We start from the raw sequence: 22,427 nt of genomic DNA, 5'->3' as shown, positions 1-22,427 counted from the left end.
CACTGGCATCAGTGTGGGTTTAATGTGTTGAGGAGTTTGATACCAAACTTCTCAGTCTTCAGTGTTGCCATTATGGTGCTGTGGAGTTTGTGTTTGACGAGCTCTCAGCACCATGTACTCTTAAATGGCAGCACTGCACTTACAGTGCCCAGGAATGGACCTGGGTACTGTAGGAGCACAGGGCTCCTGCTCCTGTGCCCACACCATTGGCATAAGGCACCCAGCTAGAGGGGTGGCTGATAGATGCCATGGCAGTGTAGGTGATGGGCATGGTACACAGGGATGTGTGCCATGTCGACTCTTTGTTTTGTCTTGCACCCAGACACCCAGCCTGCTGAGTGTGTGTTAATGTGTGTGTGTTAATGTGTGTGTGTGTTAATGTGTGTGTGTTAATGTGTGTGTGTTAATGTGTGTGTGTTAATGTGTGTGTGTTAATGTGTATGTGTGTTAATGTGTATGTGTGTTAATGTGTGTGTGTGTTAATGTGTGTGTGTGTTAATGTGTATGTGTGTTAATGTGTATGTGTGTTAATGTGTATGTGTGTTAATGTGTATGTGTGTTAATGTGTATGTGTGTTAATGTGTATGTGTGTTAGTGTGTATGTGTGTTAGTGTGTATGTGTGTTAGTGTGTATGTGTGTTAATGTGTATGTGTGTTAATGTGTATGTGTGTTAATGTGTATGTGTGTTAATGTGTATGTGTGTTAATGTGTATGTGTGTTAATGTGTATGTGTGTTAATGTGTATGTGTGTTAATGTGTGTTAGTGTGTGTGTTAGTTAGGTACAGGGCCTCTAAGGGTGGCACAAGGAGTGCTGCAGCCCTTAGAGGCCTTCCCTGGTCACAAGGCCCTGGGTACCATTTACCAGGGGCTGACATGTGGCCAGGGTTAGCCAATTTGGGTTTGGTATGTTTTAGGGAAGGAACATAGGCCCTGGGCACCTGATTGGCAGGAATCCAGGGCACACTCGGTTAAAGTACATTCAGCAAAAAGTGGGGGCATACCATGCAAGAAAGATGGCACTTTCTCACACTATGCCAGTGCTTGTTAAAGAATATTATTGTATTTCAAAAGTTGACACTTCGAAACTTTTTCACATAGAATCACCAATGTCATCCTATGGGAGGAAATTCATTTAGCAGGCAAGTTACTTTAACAATACTTTTCTTACTCAGTGCTGGATACTTAGATTCAGCACTGGGACATCCCCTGAAAACAGTTGCGAAAATGCGATTTGGTTAATCGGGTGATTTTTAAGGAATATTCTCAGTTTTCAAAAGACACTTAGAAACCTTTTTGGGAGAAAAAGTGTCAATGTTATTCAATGAGGAAAAAGAGGTTATCGGTTTCCAGGTAGGTAATCTGTCTTTTGAGTTAGGGTTCTGGGGCTAAACTCTGGGGTCTCCCAGCGTCAGTGATGCACTGTTGTTGCTCCCCCAGTAAAACACACAAGAAGAATGGACGGAATGTTGCACATTGGCAAAACATTCACCCCCAGTCACAGATCTGGGTTCAATCCATCGTTAATTTGCTCACCACGCCACCCCAGTTCAGACCCAGCCATTTGCAAATCAGTCTTGACCCTGTGCCTCATGGGAACAGTCCAGCCCGAACTGCCAAGCCATTTTTTCCCTGGACCGGAATCAAGCATCCTAGGACCGGTTTCGGGGTTTCACCCCTCTTCAGCCAGGATAGCTTAACTCCAGTGGCTCAGTGAGCACGGGACCCACGTCTGGGCATACCCTTCCCACTGGACCTGGATTGGCAGTTTGGGCTGGACTGTTCCCAACGATTGATTTAGGCCCAGATCTCTCTACTGGGGTGAATGTATGACATTGTTCTGCATTCTGTCCATCAACTGTTGTTTTTGCAGTTGCTCCCCAAGTGGCACTAGGGCGGCCTGGTGCAGTGTGTTGAGGCCCAATGTTATCCTCTGGAGGCTGCGGGGACTCCGGTTGGTTGCTGCTGGCGAGCAGGCTACGGGTTGTGAGAGCAAAGCTCCTAGGGTTAAGCTCAGGGCAAGTTGGGGACCAGGTTAGCACCAAAGGGGCACCTTCAGCGGCACTAGGGCGGCCAGGTGCAGGGTGCTGTTTTGAGGTCGGGTGCCCTGTTGATTCCAATGGAGATTCGCTGGGACAAAACACTGCAGGCTCGGTGATGAGGATCTTCTAGGAGTGACCACCACTTCGAGGGGTAAGTTGGGATGTTGAGGGTTGATAAGGCACCGTTGGGTTGGGCACACAAGGCCGTGGGGCGTCGGATTTTCTTACCCGCTCTGGTCGCGTTGTGGGGGGGCGGGGGTCTTCTGGATTGAGGCTGCAGGTGTCGTCAGGAGGCTTGAGTCAGGTCAGGGGTCGCAGGATCTCAGGTCAGGGTCACTGGGGGGACCTCCTCGTGGTATTTGCCCACTCGAGCTCGGGCCAGATTTGGCGGGTGCAGAGAGTGCGGGATTTGCGGTTCCTGGCTGGCACCAGAAGCTGCAGTTCAAACACGTCTGGTGTTCATGGGAGAAACGGCTTGGAAAGTGAAGGCAGGCAGGCAGGTCCTCTGGGGTTTTTGAGGTTGCTGGTCGCTGGACACGCCGGGATTTTTCAGGAGCAGGTTCGAGGGGAGACAGACCTGTAGGGCTGGGGCCAAGTCAGTGGGCGTCATCCTCTTGTTAGCTCTGCATGGCTTTTCGTCCTTCTCTTCTTTTTCTTGTGGTTGCTGGTTCTGAGGAAGGAAGGTTCAGGGTGCCCCTAAATACTAGATTTAGGGGCGTTGCAGGTATTTAAAGGGCAGGGACCAATGGGTCCCTTCCCTGGGGTGGGTACACCCCCCTATTCTGCCACTCTCCAGTGGGATGTGGCAGGAGCCTGTCCCTGGTTGGCTGGGTCCTCCCCAGCCTCAAGATGGCGGGGACTCGAGGTTGTGCTTCACCTCGCCTCCCCCACCTTAGGGGTGGAGTTGGCCGAGGTGGGCACACCTCTCTCCCTCACTTGTTTTTCCTGCAGGTTCTCCCGCCCAAAGTGGGGGGTAGAACCAGTGGGGACCAGTTGCTGAAAGCAGCAAATGGTCTGGAGGAGCTCACAAAGTTGGCATGCCTTTGAAGCTTCTCCTTCATGAACCCTGCCCATCCTGGGGGAGGAGGCTTGGCACCTCGTACCAGGATGTGCATTGTTTCAGGCCCCTGAGAGCAGCAAGCTGTCAGTCAGTTCACTGGGAGTTGGTCGAGTTTCAGGGGGCATCCCTAAGATGCCCTCTGTCGTGCATTTTACATTAAATCCCACACTGGCATCAGTGTGGGTTTAATGTGCTGAAAAGTTTGATACCAAACTTCTTAGTCTTCAGTGTAGCCATCATGGTGCTGTGGAGTTCGTAATGACAAACTCCCAGCACCATGTACTCTTAATCGCAACACTGCACTTACAGGGCCCAGGAATGGACATAGGCACTGTAGGGGTACAGTGCTCATGCACCCATACCCTCACCACTGGCATAGAGCACCCAGCTATAGGTATGGTTGATTTATGCCAGGGCAGTGGTTTGTGGGCATGGCACACAGGGATGTGTGCAATGTCGACTTTGTTTTGTTCTGCACCAAGAAACTCAGCCTGCAAAGGCAGTGTGTGTGTGTGTGTACGTATGTCAGGGCACAGGACCTCTAACGGTGGCACAATAAGTGCTGCAGCCCTTAGAGGCCTTCCCTGGTCACAGTGCCCTGGGTACCTGTGGTACCCTTTACCAGGGGCTGACCTGTGGCCAGAGAGGCCAATTGGGTTTAGGCTTCAGTGCAGTTTTAGGGAAAGAACACAGGCCCTGGGTACCTGATTGGCAGGAGGCCAGGGCACGCTCAAAGTACATCAGCAAAAAGTGGGGTCATAACATGCAAGAAAGAGGGCACTTTCTCACACTGTCTTTATGTATTTTTTTTTTATTTTTTTTACATATAGCTTCTAGTATTAAATAAGGGTTTCAAAGAGTCTAAAACAAAGTGTTAATTTTTATTGCCCTATGTCCTTTTTCTCATCCTTAGAAACTTGTAGCTGAAAAGCAGGAAAAGCGCAACATGGATAGACTGAAACGCAGAGAGGAGAGGGAGAGAGAAGAGCGAGAAGAGAGGGAAAGACTGAAGTAAGGTTTAGCTTTATCCTTCTCTTGACTAGATTTGTTTAATACTTTTCCTGTTGTATGTTTACATGGACTCAGACGTGGAATCTGCTGTAGCCAAAACTCATTTTCTTTGGTTGATTATTATATTTTGATGACTGACACAACGTCTTTAGCTTGTCCTCAGTACCAATGTCCTTCCTACTCTTTGGCACCTCAATTTAAAAACGAATTGCCATGAGTTGAGAAATTTAATGATACCTTTGGTTCCTGTGCACCATAGTTGTCATTGTTGAGGGTATTATCATACACTTGTTAATAACTCCATTCCAAGTGGCTGTATATTGTACTCTCCATGATGATTGTGTCATTAAAGGTGATATCCCTTCCCTTCACCCTTCCATCCTTCTTACAATCACATTTTTTTTCTTTAGTGCCAGTTACCTAGCTCTTTTCCAAGGTTAGTATTCGAGATATTGACAACTTTTTGATTCATACTTTGCAGTTTTCCCAAAGGGGCACTTGTATTTGAGGTGAGTCCGAAAAAAGAATCAAATATCAAAATCGTGGATTATAAAAGTACAAAGTGAATAACAAAGAGTATTGAATTGACAAATATTAAATAAGAAACTCATTACATTGAAAACATCTTGATTTCATTATTGACACAAAACTTAAAAAGTTCTGCTCATTTTCAGTTTTATTCAATCTTTATTCAACCAGCCATAAAAGCACATAAGAACCACCGCAGTAAAAGTTTTATAAAATCAATAAATTACGGTACATAAACAGGACAAAAAGTGTTGCATCCCATTTCAACAGTACGATTTGCAAAGTGCAAACAATATAATTACATTTGTTAGAAAATATACAAAATCTGGCAGATTTGAAAGAGACCGTTCGCTATAGATTCTCTACCTTAGAATTTCCCCCAGGCATCAGATTGTATACGGAGATTTTTTCTCAGTAGTACCGGCATCCGTGGTCGCTGGGGTGCCCTTGCGTTGCCTACTCAGACACCACCCCTGCGCACTGTCAGTTCTTTCTTTTTCCGCGCTAGCCTAGCGCAGATCCTGAGCGCTACCCCTTTAGTCACTTTTTGACTACGCTTTTTTCGACTTTTGTCGACTTCTTTTCGAGTCCTCGACTCATGGTTCGTGAGTGATGTCCCATCTTCGGACCAGCTTCAAACGCTGCAAGGCCCTGTCTCAAACTGATGTCTGTGATGGACCCGATCCTCGTGTGCCTTTGGTGTCTGGAGCGCGACCACAACCCGAAGTCGTTCTCTGACTGTTGGGCCATGAATCCAAAGTCTTTGTGGGAGAGGTCGCGAAAGTTCTTGGAGGCCCTTCAGTCGACTCCGTGTTGCTCCAGGTCTCGCTCAAGGGGAAGGTCTTGAGAAAGCTTGCGGAGCCATCACACCTTGTCCAAGTCTTCTTCAAAATCTTTGGGTAAGTCGAAGCACAAGAAGAAAGCGAAGAAGCACCGGTGCTCTTCGTCTTCTCCACGTCGGTCTGCTGATGCGACGCGGGACCCGAAGCATCGTTGCTCAACGGCTCGGTCTTCAGAGCCTCCTTCAGAGACAACTCCATGCCTCCCTCCGTTTTCAGGAGCCAGGGCTTCACCAGCCCAGCTCCGGTCATAGTATGAAGCTCTTCATGGTATCTTTGGGCAGCCCGACTCCGCTGGCACGCCGTTGGGCTTCGCGGAGCTGGTCGGGGGTCCTGAGCCTTCAATACCAGCAGCTCTGGCAGGCCCCTTAGGTTCCAGGCCTTCATCCGGTTCAACGCCGATCAACCTTACTCTACCTTGTACAGCGACGACGCCCCTCATCCTCGTTGGCCAATGTCAAATTCGACACCGAAGGGTACTTTTTGCTCCCTTGTTAATTCCTGGTGTTCCCTATCGCCTAGAGGGTGGTGATGAGGACTGGAAGGGTTCATCTGACCCTTTAGCAGCCTAGCTTGGAGAGCCGGACTGAAGAGAGGACCTGGGTGATGCCAGTGGTCCAGACACTTCCCCAAACCGTGGCATGCTTTCTCTCCCTACCATAGCTACGGAGGAGGGAGCGTCTTATGCTGTGGTGGTGCGAAGGGCAGACAAAGGCCTTGGGTCTAGAGCTCCCTTCAGTGGCGGTCACGACTACTCTCCTGACAGAGGTGCTTCAGCCTGCGGCAACCTCTCAACCCCTCCTGCCCTTCAACGAAGCCCTCAATGACATCTATCTGATAGACTACTAGCCGCAGATTCCTTAACGTAGAATTATCCCCAGGAGTGAGACTGGACCAGGAAAACTTTCTTGCCCAGCATCTCTGCTCGCTGGGGGGTAGTACCACGCGACTCTGCCCTGACGTCTTACGCAGGCGTGACGTCAGCGAGGTCACATAAGCCCCACCCCGGCGCGCTGACGTCAGTTTCCTTCTTTTCCACGTGCCACGCGGATCCGGATCATGTCCCTGGCCTGTTTTCAGACCTTCTTTTCACGCTTTGCGTTTCTTTTTTGAGAGCAGTGTGCGAATGCCTTCGGGTTTTAAGACGTGCTCGTCTTGCGCATGCCTGATGATGACGGACCCTCACCCCATTTGCATGTGGTGTTTGGGGTAGCACCATGACTCCACGGACTGCGAGGCTTGCCAGCAGATGAAGCCGAAGTCTCGGCGGGAGCATCGGATGAAGCTCCTTTCAGCCCGCATGTCCAGGTCGACGTCGTCGCCACGTCCGTCCCCCGCGGAAGGGTCCATGAACCGCCTTTTCCGTCTCCGACATCGTCCTCAGAGGCCGCAGGGGAGTCGCTCGCCAGTTGGTAAGTGTCGCAGCTTGTCCCCGACGCCCGGCCCCCACCCTGTGGGGGGGGCGCAGGTGCTTCACGGGTCGGGTGGCCTCAAGCGTCTCCACCCTATCAGCCGTTTCCCGGCGTGGGGGCATCCGGAGTGCAAATGGAGGCCTATGCTGCGGCACTGCAGGCCTCCTTGGCTCCTCCCTCTCTCCCTTCCTGGGACGTCCACGGATACCTCGCCATGTGCGGGGCCTTCTGTGGAGTCACCGGCGGCTCCGGCCCTGGAGCCGACCGGTTCGGCTCCAGGTTTTGGGGGTGTGGTGTCATTGGGGTGCGGCCCTACGGGGTGCCCTCCTTCGGCCCACTGTCCTCTGCCTCGCCGCAAACCCCCGTGGGGGTCACTGTGATGTCGCGTGAGGTTGCCGGGACTCGTGCCTCGTCCTCCTCGGTCCTCTGGGCAGGCGGCTGCCTTGTCCGAGGCTGAGTTGACACCGCTCAGGCGCTGGCGGCTGTCGGCCCTGGCGGCACCACAGGGCCTGGCTGGGGGCTGGGGCGCGTCCCCGGGTCCCCCTCGTCCCTCCGCACAGGCGGCTGCCTCGTCGGAGGTCAAGTCAGCGCCTTTTCGGCATCGTTCTTTAGCCGCCCCGGTTCCCTCGCTGTGCCGGTGGTGGTGGAGGTAATCTCGGTGTCCCCTTCGGCGCCGGTCGACTTCGAGCTGGCGCCTGTGGCGGACTCCACGGCGTCGGGTCGTTGATTCGTCTTCGGTGGCCCCCTCTTGTCCAGAGGTTCAGCAACTTTTTGTATCTTCTTCTCCGGAGACGGGACGCGCGTCGTGGCTTTTTCCCCGGCGTCTTCCAAGGAAGGATCTTCGCTGTCCCCGCGCCCATAGTCTTCCCCCTGAGGCGCCACAGGCTCCCCACTCGTCTGTCCAGCCTTCTCCTGTCCGCGCTTGGCCATTTCTTCCTCTGGTTGGGCTGGGGGATGGCCGGCTTAGCTTGCAGCCGTCTCCCTCGGAGAAATTGCTCTCCCCACCACGTTGCCCTACGGAGGCGAGTGCTGCCTTCGCACGGGATGTCTCCACGGCTGCTTGAATTTTACGTGTGGGCGACCCGGCTGCCCATTTCCCCGCGGACCATTTGCCGGAGGTTCTCCATCAGGGCTCTGGTGGACGGGAGCTGCTTCTTCCTTTCGAAGCTTCGCTTCATAATTCTCTCTTTGGAGTCTGGGGGCGTCCTGCCATGGGGGACCCGGTGCCCCAGTCGCTTCTGCACCGCCACCGTCCTGCTCCGCATGATCCTGTCTGCCTTTCCTTCCACCCTTCTACCAGGGGCCCTCCTCTTCAGACTGCCTTTCCTTCTTTGCCCTCGGTGTTGTCTCCTCTGTCACAGGAGGCCCGGTGGTTAGATTCCTGGGGGCGTAACATCTTCGCTTCCTCCAGTGCTGCCTTGCGGGCGCTCAACACACTTTGCGTGTGGGCCAGAGCCACTTCCTGCTTGTGGGATTCCGCAGAGTCCCTTCTATCTCGTGATTCTCAGGAGGGTGCCTGCGCTGATCTGCGGCACCATGTGTTGGATGGCCGGGAGCTGGCCACGTTTATTCTTCCTCGGCACTGGATGTCTCTGAGGCTGTTGGTCGCACTATGGCTTCTTCGGTGGCCCTCCATTGCCATGCTTGGTTGAAGACCAGTGAATGTTCAAGAGCGTCTGGTTGACCTCCCTTTTGATGGCACTCTTTTGTTTCATGCCCCGGCAGATTCTGCTATTCAGCGTTTTTTTTGCGGTGCTTAGTCTTCCTCCTCATCCTATTCCCCCTCAGTAAACCTGGATGTCGCTCCTTTGTTGTGCTCTGGGAGGTGTTCTCCCGTTGTTCTTCTGGGGTCTAGTGTTTGGTAGCCCCGGTTGCGTGTTCTGTCTGGTTGGTGTGTCTTCAGGGTCCTTCAGTTGGCCCTTCGGTACTGTTGGCTGCTGGTCCGGCCCCTTTTTTGACGTGTGGTTTTGGCTGTTGGTAAAGCAGTGTAGGTCCTGTGATTAGGCCTTCTGTGTCTTCTTTATTGGCTGATTGACAAGCCGTCTGAGGTTTTCCCCGCAGGTCTTTTTGTGTGTACTCTGCTGCGGAGATATTTTCCTAAGAGGTGTTCCCATGTTTTCTTGGGACGTAACATGCCCTATGTGTGGTAATGGTAGCTATTACATAGCTCTGTCATGTGCTGGGGAGGTGTGGTTGCCTTTTTCGGGCTCCTTGCTCACCGTGGTGTCATGGTATGTCATAGGTGCGATCTTCTTGACAATTGTCTTGAGGCAGCTTGCGTTGCGCCCAGGTCCGTCCGTCGTCCTGTTCGCTACGTCGCTAGCCCAGTCTGGCCTGCTGTCTGCGGCAACGAGTTATGGCGGTTCCGCATTTCTGTCTGGTGTTTCGGCTTGGTCCTCTGTCTGGTGTTCCAGAGGGACTGGCTTTCCTTGGCTTCTGTGTTCTGGTGGACGGCTCGGTCCGTCCTCCGTCTTTCTTTTCTGCCTGGTTCCACTTCTTTTGTGGGTCAGTGTGTGTATTTCTGCACCGGCCCCTCCTTTGGGGTGTGTCCTGGCCCTCCCTGGCCTCTGCCTTCGGCTGGCATCTGGCTTGTCCTGGGTGCGCTATTCCGTGGTGTTGTCTGCGCATGCCCGTGCAGGCCTGCTTGTTCTATCCACCGTTGTGGCCTTTGATGTGTCCCTTGTGCCCCTGCCTCTGGTTCCGTTGGGGCTTTGCGCAACTGTGCCTTTCTTCTTCCGCCTGCGCTATTCCGGTGGAGCCGTTCCTCCCTTGTCCGCTGCTTGCGGCCGAGGTGTGTTCAGCTATTTTCTATCACTGTCTATGTGTTTCTTACGGTGGACCCTGCCTCCGGATCTACCTCTTCTCCTTGGGGTTTGAGGTGGCCCTTGTGTTCCTTGAGGCTTTTCGGGCGCTGTCTGCCCCTGCGGGGTGTTGGGCGGTTCTCCCTTGGTTGGGCTTAGGATTTCCTGGCCTTTCCCTTCTTGTCCCTGTGACATGTCCCCTGCTGGGGCCCTGTGTTTCTCTTGGTGGGGAGGCTCTCTTGCAGGCCCTCCTCCCTTCTGGGTATGGCTAGGGTATCTATTCTACGTTAAGGAATCTGCAGCTAGTAGTCTCTATCAGATGTACTAGTTATTTACCTTCGGTAACGATGTTTCTGGTAAAGACCATTCTAGCCGCAGATTCCTTCACGACCTGCCCTTCCTTCCCGTTCTGCGAGGACCCTCAGCTTGGTTTTCTGCGCTTGCCTCCCTCTGGGTGGCTTGTCTTCTGTGGGTGTCCTCTTAGTTTTCTTCCGGTCAGGCATCCCTCCAGCTGGTTTCTCTCCAATGTAGTGGCCTACTTTTGCTCTTTTCCCTCTGTGGTTAGAGTTTCTGATCCCCTTGTGGTCATCTACGTTGGGGATTCTTTTGCCTGTCCTTTGGCCTCCTGCTCCTTGACAGTGTAGTCTGGGGGTGGATTGCTGTTGCTCCTCTGTTTCGGTTTTGTGTCCCTTCACTGTGTGGTTTGTGGCTGCAGACTCTCTCTCTTTCAGTGCTTTCCACTGCTTGTGCCTCCAGCCTGGCTATCGCCTTGGCTTGCACGGTGGTTCCACGGAATGGTGCTTTGCGCTTTCCCTGCTATGGCTTCGCTGCTATGGCCTTCTGGTACTTTGGTGCCATCTGGTGCTATCGCCTTGGCTTGCACAGTTGTTCCTCAGAGTGGTGCTCTGCTCTTTCCCTGCTCTGGCTTTGCTGTTGTAGCCTCCTGGTAACTTGGTGCCAACTGGTGCTGTTCCTCACCTTTTGTTTCTCTCTGTTTTGTTTCTCTGGTTTTTTCGCACACTGTTCTCATGCTCTCCTCAGTTTTGTTGTGATGGATCAGTGTTGTGGCGCAACAAAGCTCTTCGAAGCAAACTGACGTCAGTGTGCCGGATTGGGGCTTGTGACCTCGCTGACGTCACGCCCGACGAAGACGTCAAGGCAGAGTCGCGTGGTACCGCCCCCCGGCGCGCAGAGATGCTGGGCAAGAAAGTTTTCCGGGTCCAGTCTCACGCCTGGGGATAATTCTACCTTAAGGAATCTGCGGCTAGAATAGTCTCTATCAGATACATCGTTACCGAAGTTAAGTAACTTGTACTTCTGGGCACCTGTGGAGAGAACAATTGCCCAGTGCCCCTGGCGACCCAGTTTTCCTCACCCAGCACCCTTCCCCCCGAGAGCTTGGTGGTCCAAGCCTCTTTACCCAAGGGCACATTCCCTTCTTCCCCAGACAGAGAATCCAAGAAGCTGGACCATCTTGGGAAGCTCATGTTCTCATCCTCCAGCTTGGCACTGTGGTCCATAAATACTGCGCGTCTCTTGGACTGATTCTCCCATACAATCTGGGATATAGTTACCCAAGTGCTGCCTCAGTGCCTGGAGGAGGCTCTGGTCATTCTCTCCCAAGCAGTGGCAGATGGAAGAGACGCAGCAAAATTCACGATTCGATGCAAACTGGGTACCTCTTACTCATTGGGAAGAAAGATTGCCATGTAGGTAGCCCTTCTGCACTACACCTGTTTGAGAACGTCTGGCTTTCCTGGGGATGTCCAGGTAACCCCGCTGGACATGCCCTTCAATGGCCATCGCCTTTTTGGTGACAAGGCCGACTCGGCGCTGGAGCGCTTCAAGGATTATCGAGCTACCGGCAAATCCTGGGCCTTGCTACGTCCTCCCGTCCACCCCAGTCTGCTTTTCTCCCCTTTCGTGGCTGCGGAAGGGGCGCCCCACCATGTCCGGCCCAGTATGGCCACCGGTCCACGCAAGCTGCCCAGCCTCTGCGTGGCCATAGACGTGGGAGCCAGTGGGTGGGCCAGTACACCCTTTCTCTCCCTGTAGCAGCCTTCAAACCTTCCTAGTCCGACCTTTCAGGGCCATCAACAGTTAGTGGGTGGCAGGATTCGTCATCACCTCCCCAACTGGCAACCATCACGTCGTACAGGTGGGTTTTGCAGATAGTCCAAAGGAGCTACTCCCTCCCCTTCAAGACTACCCCTTCCTCTATGCTACCTTCTTTTGATCGCATGTCGGAGGATTATTTGGTGCTTCTCAGCAAAGTTTCGGCTCTCTTGGCCAAGGGAGCTATCGAAAGGTTCCCTGCGCCAGAAGTAGGTCGGGGTTGCTATTCCCGCTACTTTCTGGTGCCCAACAAGGCAAAGGCCTTTGTCCTATCCTAGACCTCAGGGCCCTCAACTACTTCCTCCGTAAGGATAAGTTCAAAATGCTCACGTTGGCTCAGGTCCTGTCTGCTCTGGACCCTGGGGACTGGATGGTGGTGTTGGACTTGCAGGAAGCCTATTTCCATATCCTCGTCCTGCCAGCCCACAGACGCTACGTACGGTTTATGGTAGGCTACAAGCATTTTCAATTTACCGTGCTCCCCTCTGGTGTTCACGAAGGTGATGACGGTGGTTGCAGCTCATCTGCGCAGATCATGGGTTCCAGTCTTCCCCTACCTCGATGACTGGCTGTTGAAGGCAGGCTCCCCCCGGCCTGTCGTCTCCCACCTCCAGACTACGGTGGACCTCCTGCACTCGCTGGGGTTCACTATAAACATGCCGAAGTCACACCTGATTCCCTCTGTCGCTCACTTTCATCGAAGCTGTTCTGGACACAGTGCAGTTTCGGGCTTATCCTCCCGAGCGGCGAGTCCGGGATATTCGGGCTATGATACTGATGTTTCAGCCTCTGTCCCAGATTTCAGTGAGAATGACCCTGAGGCTGCTGGGCCCCATGGCCTCTGCATCCTGCTGGTAGATAATGCCAGGTGGCATATGCGGGCTCTGCAGTGGGACCTGAAGTTCCAGCGGGCGCAGCATCAGGGGAATCTTTCCAACTACGTCTAGATCTCAACGGGGAACTGCACAACAACTGCAGTGGTGGTTAACGGACCAGGATTGAATCAGAGGTAGATTCCTCTCCCTTCCCCAACCAGAACTAACAGTGGTGACCGATGCGTCACTTCTGTGATGGGGCAGCCATCTGGGAGAGGCGTAGATCAGAGGAGTCTGGTCTCAGGGGAAGTCCAGGCTCTATTTCAACCTGTTGGCGCTCCGGGGGATCCGCCTGGCACTGAAGGCATTCCTTCCTTCCTTCCCTCAGGGACAAGGCAAGGCAGTGCAGGCGTTCACAGACCACAACACAGCCATATGGTACTGCAACAAACAGGGCAGGGGGGGGGGGGTCGTGGACCTTATGTCAAGAGGCTCTTCGCCTTTGAACAGGGCTGGAACGTCATGGCATGATTCTGGTGGTTCAACCCCTAGCAGGTTCTCTGGCTGCTAGGGCGAATGAACTCGGCCATTGGTGCCAGGTAGATCACAAATGGCATCTTCACTCAGAGGGGGTGCAAGGTCTCTTTCAGAGGTGGGGAGATCCTTGGTTAGATCTGTTCGCCACCGAAGAGAACTCGCAATGTCGTCAGTTTTAGAGTTTCCAAGGCGGCACTTGCTCGGCGACGCTTTTCAACGCGAGTGGTTCTGTGGCCTCCTGTATGCCTTTCCGCCTGTACCACTTCTGCCCCGAGTGCTGCAGAAGATCAAGCGCGACCAGGCCAAAATCATTCTTATGGCTCCGGACTGGGCACGAAGAGTCTCGCACCCCGAGCTCCTGAGCATGGCCATCGATCCTCCGATCAGACTCCCCCTTTGGGGAAACGTCTGTCGCAGCAACGGGGGACGGTCCTCCACCTGTCCATCCTCCACCTCCTTTCGTGGAGATTGAGGGGGCGACAGTTGACATCTTTTGACCTTCCGTCCGAAGTCTGTAACGTCATCTTGGCAGCCAGGCGTCCCTCCGCTAAGACAGCATACACCGGTCTATAGAACTAGTTTGTGGCATGGTTTACAGCAGTGTTTCCCAAACTGGGGCACATTCCCAGGGGGTCCACAGGCAGCAGTTTTAAAAGCACTGCAAAGTTCCTTGTAAAATTAGCAGTTTTCGAGCAACTATAAAAGTGTCAAGAAAATGCCAGTGATTAATGTACCTGCTGGAGAGAGATGAGAGTTTTGTCCAGTGGCAGCTTTGACTTATCTAATGTGACACAGGGGCTTAATAGGCCTACTGCAAAGAACGTGTACAATGCATTTTAAAAAACAGTATTTTATGTGCATAGGTCAGTGGGTTACTGATTTTGTCACAGAGATTCTTTTGTCACTGTGCAATTCATAAGGGACAATCGCAATCTAGCACAGTGTCCTATACTGTCAAACAGCTGCTTGCAAACTGCATGGTAAAAGTTAGCAACATATGTTTATTCCCAGTCTATCATTATCCTGATGCTGGTATGTTCCCACTTCCTGCACATGAACAATTTTGTAATGCCTTTTTGTCACTTCTATGTGTGCTGCCTAATGCAGCACACATGGAAGTTGCAAAACGTCATTTTTATTAAAGATTGTTTATGTTCAGGAAGGTGACCCTTCCTGCACATAAACAATCAAAGGTGTTGTGCTTTTTCCGTTGGAAAAAGCAAAAACTAGGAGAAATAAGGCATTTCTCCTCATTTCGCCAAGTTAAGACCAGGTTTTTCATGGTCTTAATTTTGGTGCTGTCTCCTATTTAAGCTGACCTTGTAAATAAAGGGCAGCGTCAAAATCAGTGGTTGTTGGAGTGAAACGCCCACTGCAAATCCCACTGCCCACCTTTTTCACACTAAGCATTGATTGAAAAGGGACTTTATTTACAAAGCGTTGTTAAGCCACAATAAGTGGCTTAACGCAGCCCTGTAAATAAGGCAAAGCCCCTATTGCCACAGGAACATCTCAAAAAGTGACGTTCCCATGGCGATAGGGACTTGTAAATATGCCCCTAAAATCCTTAGTAATTTGAGTATTTGTTTTATGTGCACACGTGTTCATTTTTTTTTGAATTACTGTTTTAATGTTTGAAATTTAAATCCTACAAATTGCTTGGGGGTCCCCGGCTTCCAGTGGTGACTCAGTGGGGGTCCTCAGGACTCAAAAGTTTGGGAACCACTGGTTTACAGCAAAGGCTGTGGATCCCCTCTCTGCCCCTCTTTCTGAGGTTCTCTTGTTCATTCTTTCTTTGGCCCTGCAGGGCTCTGAACTGGGCACTCTTAAAGGGTATCTGGCAGTCATTTCTGCTTTCCTTCAGCCCTCTTTATTCAAGTCCCCTATTGTAATTGGGTTCTTTAAAGGCATTATTCACCTCTTTCCTCCATCTCCTTTCATAATGCCCCAGTGGGACTTGAACCTTGTCTTGATTTACCCTTATGTGTGCTCCTTTCGAGCCTCCTCACAACTGTCCTCTCCGGCTTCTCACGCTGAAGACTGCCTTTCTTGTTGCCATGGCCTCTGGCTCTTTCTTCTAAGCCCCCTTTCTTCTTTGTGCATCTGGACAAAGTGGTGCTTAGGACGAGACCCTCATTCCTTCCTAGATTAGTTACACCTTTTCACATAAGACAAACTATCAGTCTGCCCACCTTTTACCCACTTCTGCATCCTTCCAAGGAAGAGAGACTCCACCGTCTGGCCCCAAAATGTGCGCTGTCCTACCTTGACTGCACAAAAGACTTCCAGTTGACAATTAACTCTTCGTTGGCTGTGTGGGTGCCAAAAATAGTCAGGCTGTCCAAAAGCGCACCATCTCTAGATGGGTTATCCTTTGTATAAAAATGTTACGCTTTAGCGAAAAAGGAACCTCCAGTGGGGCTGCGTGCTCATTCCACTAGGGCTACGGCAGCAACTACTACTTTTTCATGAGGAGTCCCACTATTTTGCCCATTCTGTCCTCAAGGACTTTCTGGTGTGAACTTGGTTTGCAGACCCTCCTCGGGTTGGTTTGCTGGGGTATCTATTCTAAGGTAAGGAATTTATAACTAACTGTCTTTCAGATGAACAAGTTACTTCCCTTCGGTAACGATGTATCAGTAAGAGACATAGATTAGTTATAGATTCCTTACCGCCTCACCTATCCTCCCTGCTCTGCGATCTGACTGCTAGGAATAAGAACTCCCTTATTGAGCACTAGTTGTGGTGCACCAGTGGTCCGTGTCTTTCATGGCTCTGCGCTTCTGGCGTGGAAAGCCCTGTCAGAACAGAAATCAGTGCACAGGAGCGGCGTCTAAGTAGGCACTGCGAAGTCATCCCGGCGATCACGACACAGACGATAGACGCTGAGTTAACCAATGCCACCAACCGACGGTCAGGGGTACTGCTAAGAAAAAATGTCCAGATTCAGTCTTGACGCCTGGGGGAAATGCTAAGGTAAGGAATCTATAACTAACCTCTGTCTCTTACAGACACATCATTACCGAAGGTAAGTAACTTGTTCATTACATAGAATGGCTCACTGTACTGCAAGATTTTGAGCCTAAGTCTCTATACACATAACAGAAACCGTGAGACTGCGAACACTATGGGTTGTCTGACATTGCTTCTCAGGATCCTAATCGCTACTTTGTAATCATGAAAACAGGACCATTACATTGTCTATCCTTTTTTGCAAAGTCTAATTACAGAAAGTTTCCTTAAAACTGTAAAGTATTTATTACATTTACAAAATCATACTGCATTCTTGAAAAGTATTGCCAGTTTTATAAACTGTATAACTTATCTGCACTTAATGATTCTTGGTTCTAATAATAAAAGTAACGAAGGAACAACTTTTTATACCAACAATTGGTTTGGATTCATTCTTTGAGTGTGTGACATAATTTCTTGCCTGAGTGTGTACAATAGATGCTTAACACTACCCTCTGTGGAGTCTGATTGCTCAGCGCAGCTACTACTAACTTGTCTGCCATCCCTTTGGACTAATTGGACCCTGTGCACACTATACCTCTTTTTGATATAGTATATAAGGAGCCAGCTTCCTAGACTTGGTTGTCTCTTATGTATGCATACACGCATACCACTAAAATGCATGCGTGTCCACATAAACTAATGTATTTCTTAAAAAGTTGTTAAAACACGACCAGCACTTGTTAGTTTAATTTTTTTTCACCATCTGATGGTATTGGAGAACTCGGTCAGCCCTCCGTCTTGCCATAGCGCGAACACGAGCCAATGGTGTTGGAGCCCTTTAAATGCTCACCTGTTACATTCAACAATCACACATTCTTTTCACTCATCCTGCTTCAATTAAGGTATTTTCTTACCCCTTCGTTGTTGCCGCATCCTGTTGTTGCTTCCCATCCCCTCCTGCTTCCCTGTTTGACCCGTCCCCCACGTTGCAGGTGCTTTTATGATTTATTATGGACAATCTGATGGTTTTGGAACAATTGTTCAATATTGCCATAGTATCCCTGGTACACATGCACACATACCACTAAAATGCATGATCCTGTACATAAACAAATGCATTTCTTAAAAAGTTGTTAAAACATGAACAGTGCCCGCTCTGTCTAACAAACATGAGCCAATGGTATTGGAGCGCTTTAAGTCGTCACCAATTACATTACACAATGACACATAGTAGCAAATTGCCCCTTTTTCTCACGGTCATCCCCACTTTTTGACACTGGTACTGATGTTTTTCAAATGATGTGCACTGGGTCCCTGCTAACTAGGCCCCAGTGCTCTTTCCTTAAAACAAGGTAAAACTGTCTAATTTGCACACACTTGGAGACCTTTGTAAGTCCATAATAAGTGGTACCCTATGGTACCTAGGGCAAGTGTACTTAAGAAGGTTCCCAAGGGCTGCAGCATATATTTTGCCACCCTAGCTGCTTAACCGCGGCGCAAATTCCGCCGCGATGCGGCAGTTTAATTAAGGGGGCGGGGCCGCGTCGGCCAACGGACGTGCGCAGCACTACAGAGGTAGTGCTCGCGACAGCCGTTGGCAGACAGAAGCATCAAAGGGGCTAAGGACCCCTATACAAATTGCATGTATCTTGTCATTGCAAACTACGTATCATGGTGCAAACTATGAGTGAAAACACAACATGGCACACTCACTGTGTGCTATTACAAAGTCACTGCATGTGATAAGTATAAGTCATTCCAACAGCAGGCCCTTGTAGCCCTAAGGCAGTGTGCATTATATTACGAGTGAGCAAGTATGCCCTGTCATTTCTAGTTCTATTACTAGATGGTATAAGTGAGCAGGAAAGCCATCTTAAGTATGTGTACTGGGCACTGGTCATCACAAGTTCCCCAGCTACATGCAGGCTTCATTGAAACCTACGGTATTTGGTATCGAACACCTTGTCTTAAAAAATCCATGTTGGTTACTGTACTGGATTTATTATGACCTGCCCCCTGAAACCTATTATCCAATATTGGGGTATCGTTCATAGATTCACATGCTGAATCATTCCCCGTCGTCGAGATGGGAGTCCCGCAGTGAAATAATCAAGCAGTATTTAAATAATGCCGTAGGCTATAATGGCCCTGAGCCATTTTTTACATAGCCGATCTATGTCCTTTTGAAAAAAGGACCAAATGTTCAATGCAGCCAATCAGCTGCGAGCACCTTCTAGAAATCTCATAGCAGATGCAGTTTCCCTCAGATTTTCACTGCATGTTGTGTGTGAAGGAAGTCTCCCTGAGTTCTCCTCAGTTTTCTTCTACTAACTTCTGGAATTTATTCCTGGAATATTTCTTCATTATTTCTGATTTAAAAAAAAAAAAAAAAAGGCCTCTACCGTGCCTGCAAGACCTGTGGCAAGAAGAGGGCCATGTAGATGGCCTGCATTTAATGCCTTACCCAGCCCATGAGGTAAAGCAGTGCAAAATCTATGTTTAATAAATCTATGCCGATGGGCGTGGCTTGGACGGCAATGGATGTAGACGCCTGAATCCAGCACTCCGCCGAACCTGTCAGCGAGCAACAAAAAGAACGCGTAAGAGCTGATCGATGAGAGGAAAAGAATACACCAAAAGAGGTTGGAAAGGCCAAGGAGAAAAGCGATCCGGGTGCATGAACACAACACCATTAGCGAAGGGAGAAATTTTGCTGCGACCCGGAGCTCGCGGTGCGAAGGAAGAAACCAAGATGGTGCCCAGAAAGTGAAACCCTCACGCTGCTGTTACTATCGCAGTTGGCCGTGCCCAGTAAGAACACCCGAGGACCCAACAGCTAGGTTATTTAAGGTTAGTGCTGGGTACTGTCAGCGGAGAACACCGGGGCAACGGGAATCACTGTTGGCGATACGGTGGGGGAAACACTCAGAAGCGAAACTGAAACCGAAGAAGGGGGCCTCCATCTTAGGCCCGATTGATAAACAACCCGAGCCACAAACGAAATAGACGGGGTAAGACTTCGTGGTCACAAGAAAAGAGGCCGTTGGGAGTGCAACGAGCTTTATGGAGAACGTGGTCGCTCGTGAGCGCGTCTATGACCGGCGACTCCCACCGGCAACACTAAACACCGGCGACCACTGAAAAGACAAAAGTAAACTGCCAGTGCGGGCCGCCATTGCAGACCGGCAGGCAAAGCAGAGAGTACAAGAGAAGGGAGCATCCATAACGCCATAGCGCTCTACAACAAACAAAGCACGACAATACCATGGAGGGTTTTCTTTACAATAAAAATAAAGTGGGGGAGAGAGACTTTAAAGAACTAGCGACTGGGGAATTATTTTTTTCTTGGAGAAAAAAAAAAACAAGAAACCACCCCCAAAAGAGAAAGGTGGGGACAAACGCCAGCCTAACGGGTCTCACTGCCACAGCAGACACATCCGACAAGGGCTGGCCAAACAATAGCCACACTATTCAGGGGAGTGTATTACCTCAAGCTCCAGTCACTGACATACGCACAAGCTCATGAAAACAATATATTATAATCGGTGAGGAAACAAGAACCCAGGATGGCCAAACCACACAATCTCAAGCTATCCGAAACATAAAAGATACCAAAGGAAGAATAATACAGCATGAGTAAGATGACTGTTACTCAGTGGGGTGCATAACGTTTTAACGAATCAAAGCAGTGAGGCCAGACGAAGAGTAATAAGAAGAAATATAAGAAGACAAGAGGCTAACAAAAGAAACACCACCAAAAACAGTCAACTAGGCACACAGGTCTTCAGAACGAAGATAGAAGACGACATTGGAAACAGACTAACGCGCCCATCACGGAACAGAGAGGATTAGTAACCAATTAATAAGATAGACGTTCATCACCATACTCAGACTAGGCACCACACAACACCAAGTCGGCGAAAAGATTGCAACTACCAACGCAATATGAGCATGCAGACTGCATAACCACAGCACAACAGGAGGACTTTGCGTTCGACAAGGATAAAGTCAAACCGACAAGAACGGGACTAACATCAGCTCATCCCTCCAACATAGCAACTCCAACCACGGACAGAAGACAACAAAAAAACCCCTAGAACTCAACAAGGCGGGGGCACAAGAAATCAAGCAACAGAACGGAAAGTGAGAGGAAGGCTCAATTTACAGCAAGAGAAGAGAGGGCTCTCAGACATGGCTGGCACCGACGGGAAAATTACGCAACAGTCAAAAAAGAGCAAGAGTGACACCCTCGACTCCCCCATCAAACAAAGACCAGATATCAATAGCACACTGGACATGATTATGAAAAAACTTGCGAACGTCCACGACCTAGCCAAATCAACCAAGCAAACCACTGATGCTATTCAGCTGGAACTGGCCGCTCTCAGCTGGAACTGGCCGCGGTCAGAGCTGGAATCCACGCGGCAAACAGACTGTCAGAAGTGGAACAGATGGTCAGCGATATAGGAGATGGAGAACAAAAGGTAAACCAGGCGCTGCTAGACCTAACTAAAGCTACTACAATACTTCAAAGACAAACAGCAGAACTAGACGACCGTAAAAGGAGGGGCAACATTAGAATCCTGGGGGTCCCTGAAGGAGATGAGGAAAAAAACTGGTCGTGCATCGCCTTTATACAAGACATAATCCCCAAAATCACTAACATCAAGTTTGACCTCCCCCTTGAACTTGACAAGCCCTACAGAGTACCAGCCTTCAAATCCTCAAACAGGGCGGCCCCACGCCCCATAATATGCAAACCTCTTTGATTGCAACATTCAGAAGCCATCTTTGCAGTGGCCAGGAAAAACCATAATATGCAATGGAACGGCCAAAAAATAATCTTTACCCAAGACTACTCTAAACCCACAGTGGACATAAAGGGGTTTCTGGCCCAGCGAGACACCTTAAGGAAGGAGAACATAATTTTCTCGTTTATAGGCCCTACACAGTTCAGAATCATCGACAAGGGCAGAACGCATGTCTTTGAGGACCCCAAAGAACTGACCAGATACCTACATGGTCCCACACAACAAGAAATGGAAACCTCTCAATCAGGCACAAGCAAGAGACGTGCCTCGCCAGATCTAAGAGTGGAATGAAGGGATGTACTAAGCCTCAAAACTGCCTACTCAGGCATTCTCAGAGATTGGAGCTACCTCTACTATTACACACATGATCTAACTCAGGAAGGACCTAACCTCACAAATATCTACCTCAATTGCCGGACCCAGTCCCAAGAAAGTTTCCTATGACTTGAAACTTGAAACCTGCTGTAACGCATGAAGGGATGGGAGCGGGTTATCAATAACTGTGCGCGCTACCCAAACAAGTACAGTCGATCACGGCAATGAAGATATATACTAGAAGATATACTAGAACACTGTAATCACTTATATCCTTTTTTGGAACGTTATATAGGATTGTAGATCTATGAAGTGTGAGCGTAGTAAATATGTGCATACATAAGGCTTGATGACCGGGGTTACAATGGGCTAGAGAAGACCAGTAGAAGCAGTTAAGATGGGATGGGCAGAAATAATTAAATTGCAGCTCTGTCGCAAAGAACCATAGCGAACCAGGGTAAGCAGAGCGGGATCTTTGCTGTCGCACGTCCAGAATACGATGTTTTGGTACGGGGGGTTAGGGGAGGTCTTAGTGTTGTTTTTCTTATGTTAGTATTGTGTGTCAGGTAAAACAGCCTTGATCCTACCCACTGCACTCTATCCTTTCTAAACCTTTCTCTCTACATTTCTGCATGCAAGGAAGGGAACGCCAGTACGGCCTGGGGGTGTGCACGGAAGATGGCCCTCAGAGGGAGACACAGATAGCTCACACCCACTGTCCCAAGGGGGGGGAGCAATACCAGACGAAGCATAAAAATAGCTTTGGGTAAACAGCTAACATCCAGCCTAATTAAATGTCATTAGACAGCCCGAAATCCCTAACGTCCAACCTAAAGATAGTCTCCCTAAACGTTAAAGGTCTCAACCACCCAGTTAAAAGGAAAAAAAATACTAGACTACCTAGCTAAAACAAAAGGGGACGTCTTCCTTCTACAGGAGACCAGACTATCTCTTGAAGATGCAGTATGGATTAGGACGAGATGGATCGGACAGATGGCCTGCTCCCCAGCCACAGGAAAGAAACTGGGTGTGATCACCTTGATAAATAAGAATTCCAAATTCAGTATAGAGGAACAACAATGCGACAAGGAAGGGCGAACACTTTTACGCAACTGAAAAGGGGGGAAGAAAGTATACATGTAGTCAACATCTACGGCCCCAAACTCTGATTCCGATTTCTGGGAGGG

At 49.9% G+C, this 22,427-nt stretch overlaps 1 protein-coding gene across 3 annotated transcripts in view; it reads left to right on the top strand.

Moving 5' to 3' along the window:
* LUC7L2 (LUC7 like 2, pre-mRNA splicing factor) overlaps positions 1-22,427 on the top strand; it is a 514,412-nt gene that overhangs the window by 333,339 nt on the left and 158,646 nt on the right. For 2 of the 3 annotated variants that reach the window (XM_085601173.1, XM_085601172.1), the window contains one exon: positions 4,015-4,112. The exons of the other annotated variant lie outside the window; for it this stretch is intronic. In XM_085601173.1, the coding sequence (XP_085457299.1) occupies positions 4,015-4,112 (98 nt within the window). The remainder of the gene's footprint in view (positions 1-4,014; positions 4,113-22,427) is intronic. 3 annotated transcript variants of the gene reach the window in all.

The sequence above is a fragment of the Triturus cristatus genome, chromosome 4_2, assembly GCF_964204655.1.
Source record: "Triturus cristatus chromosome 4_2, aTriCri1.1, whole genome shotgun sequence".
Taxonomy (NCBI): Eukaryota; Metazoa; Chordata; class Amphibia; order Caudata; family Salamandridae; genus Triturus; species Triturus cristatus.
This window is presented reverse-complemented; position numbering and strand designations above follow the sequence as displayed.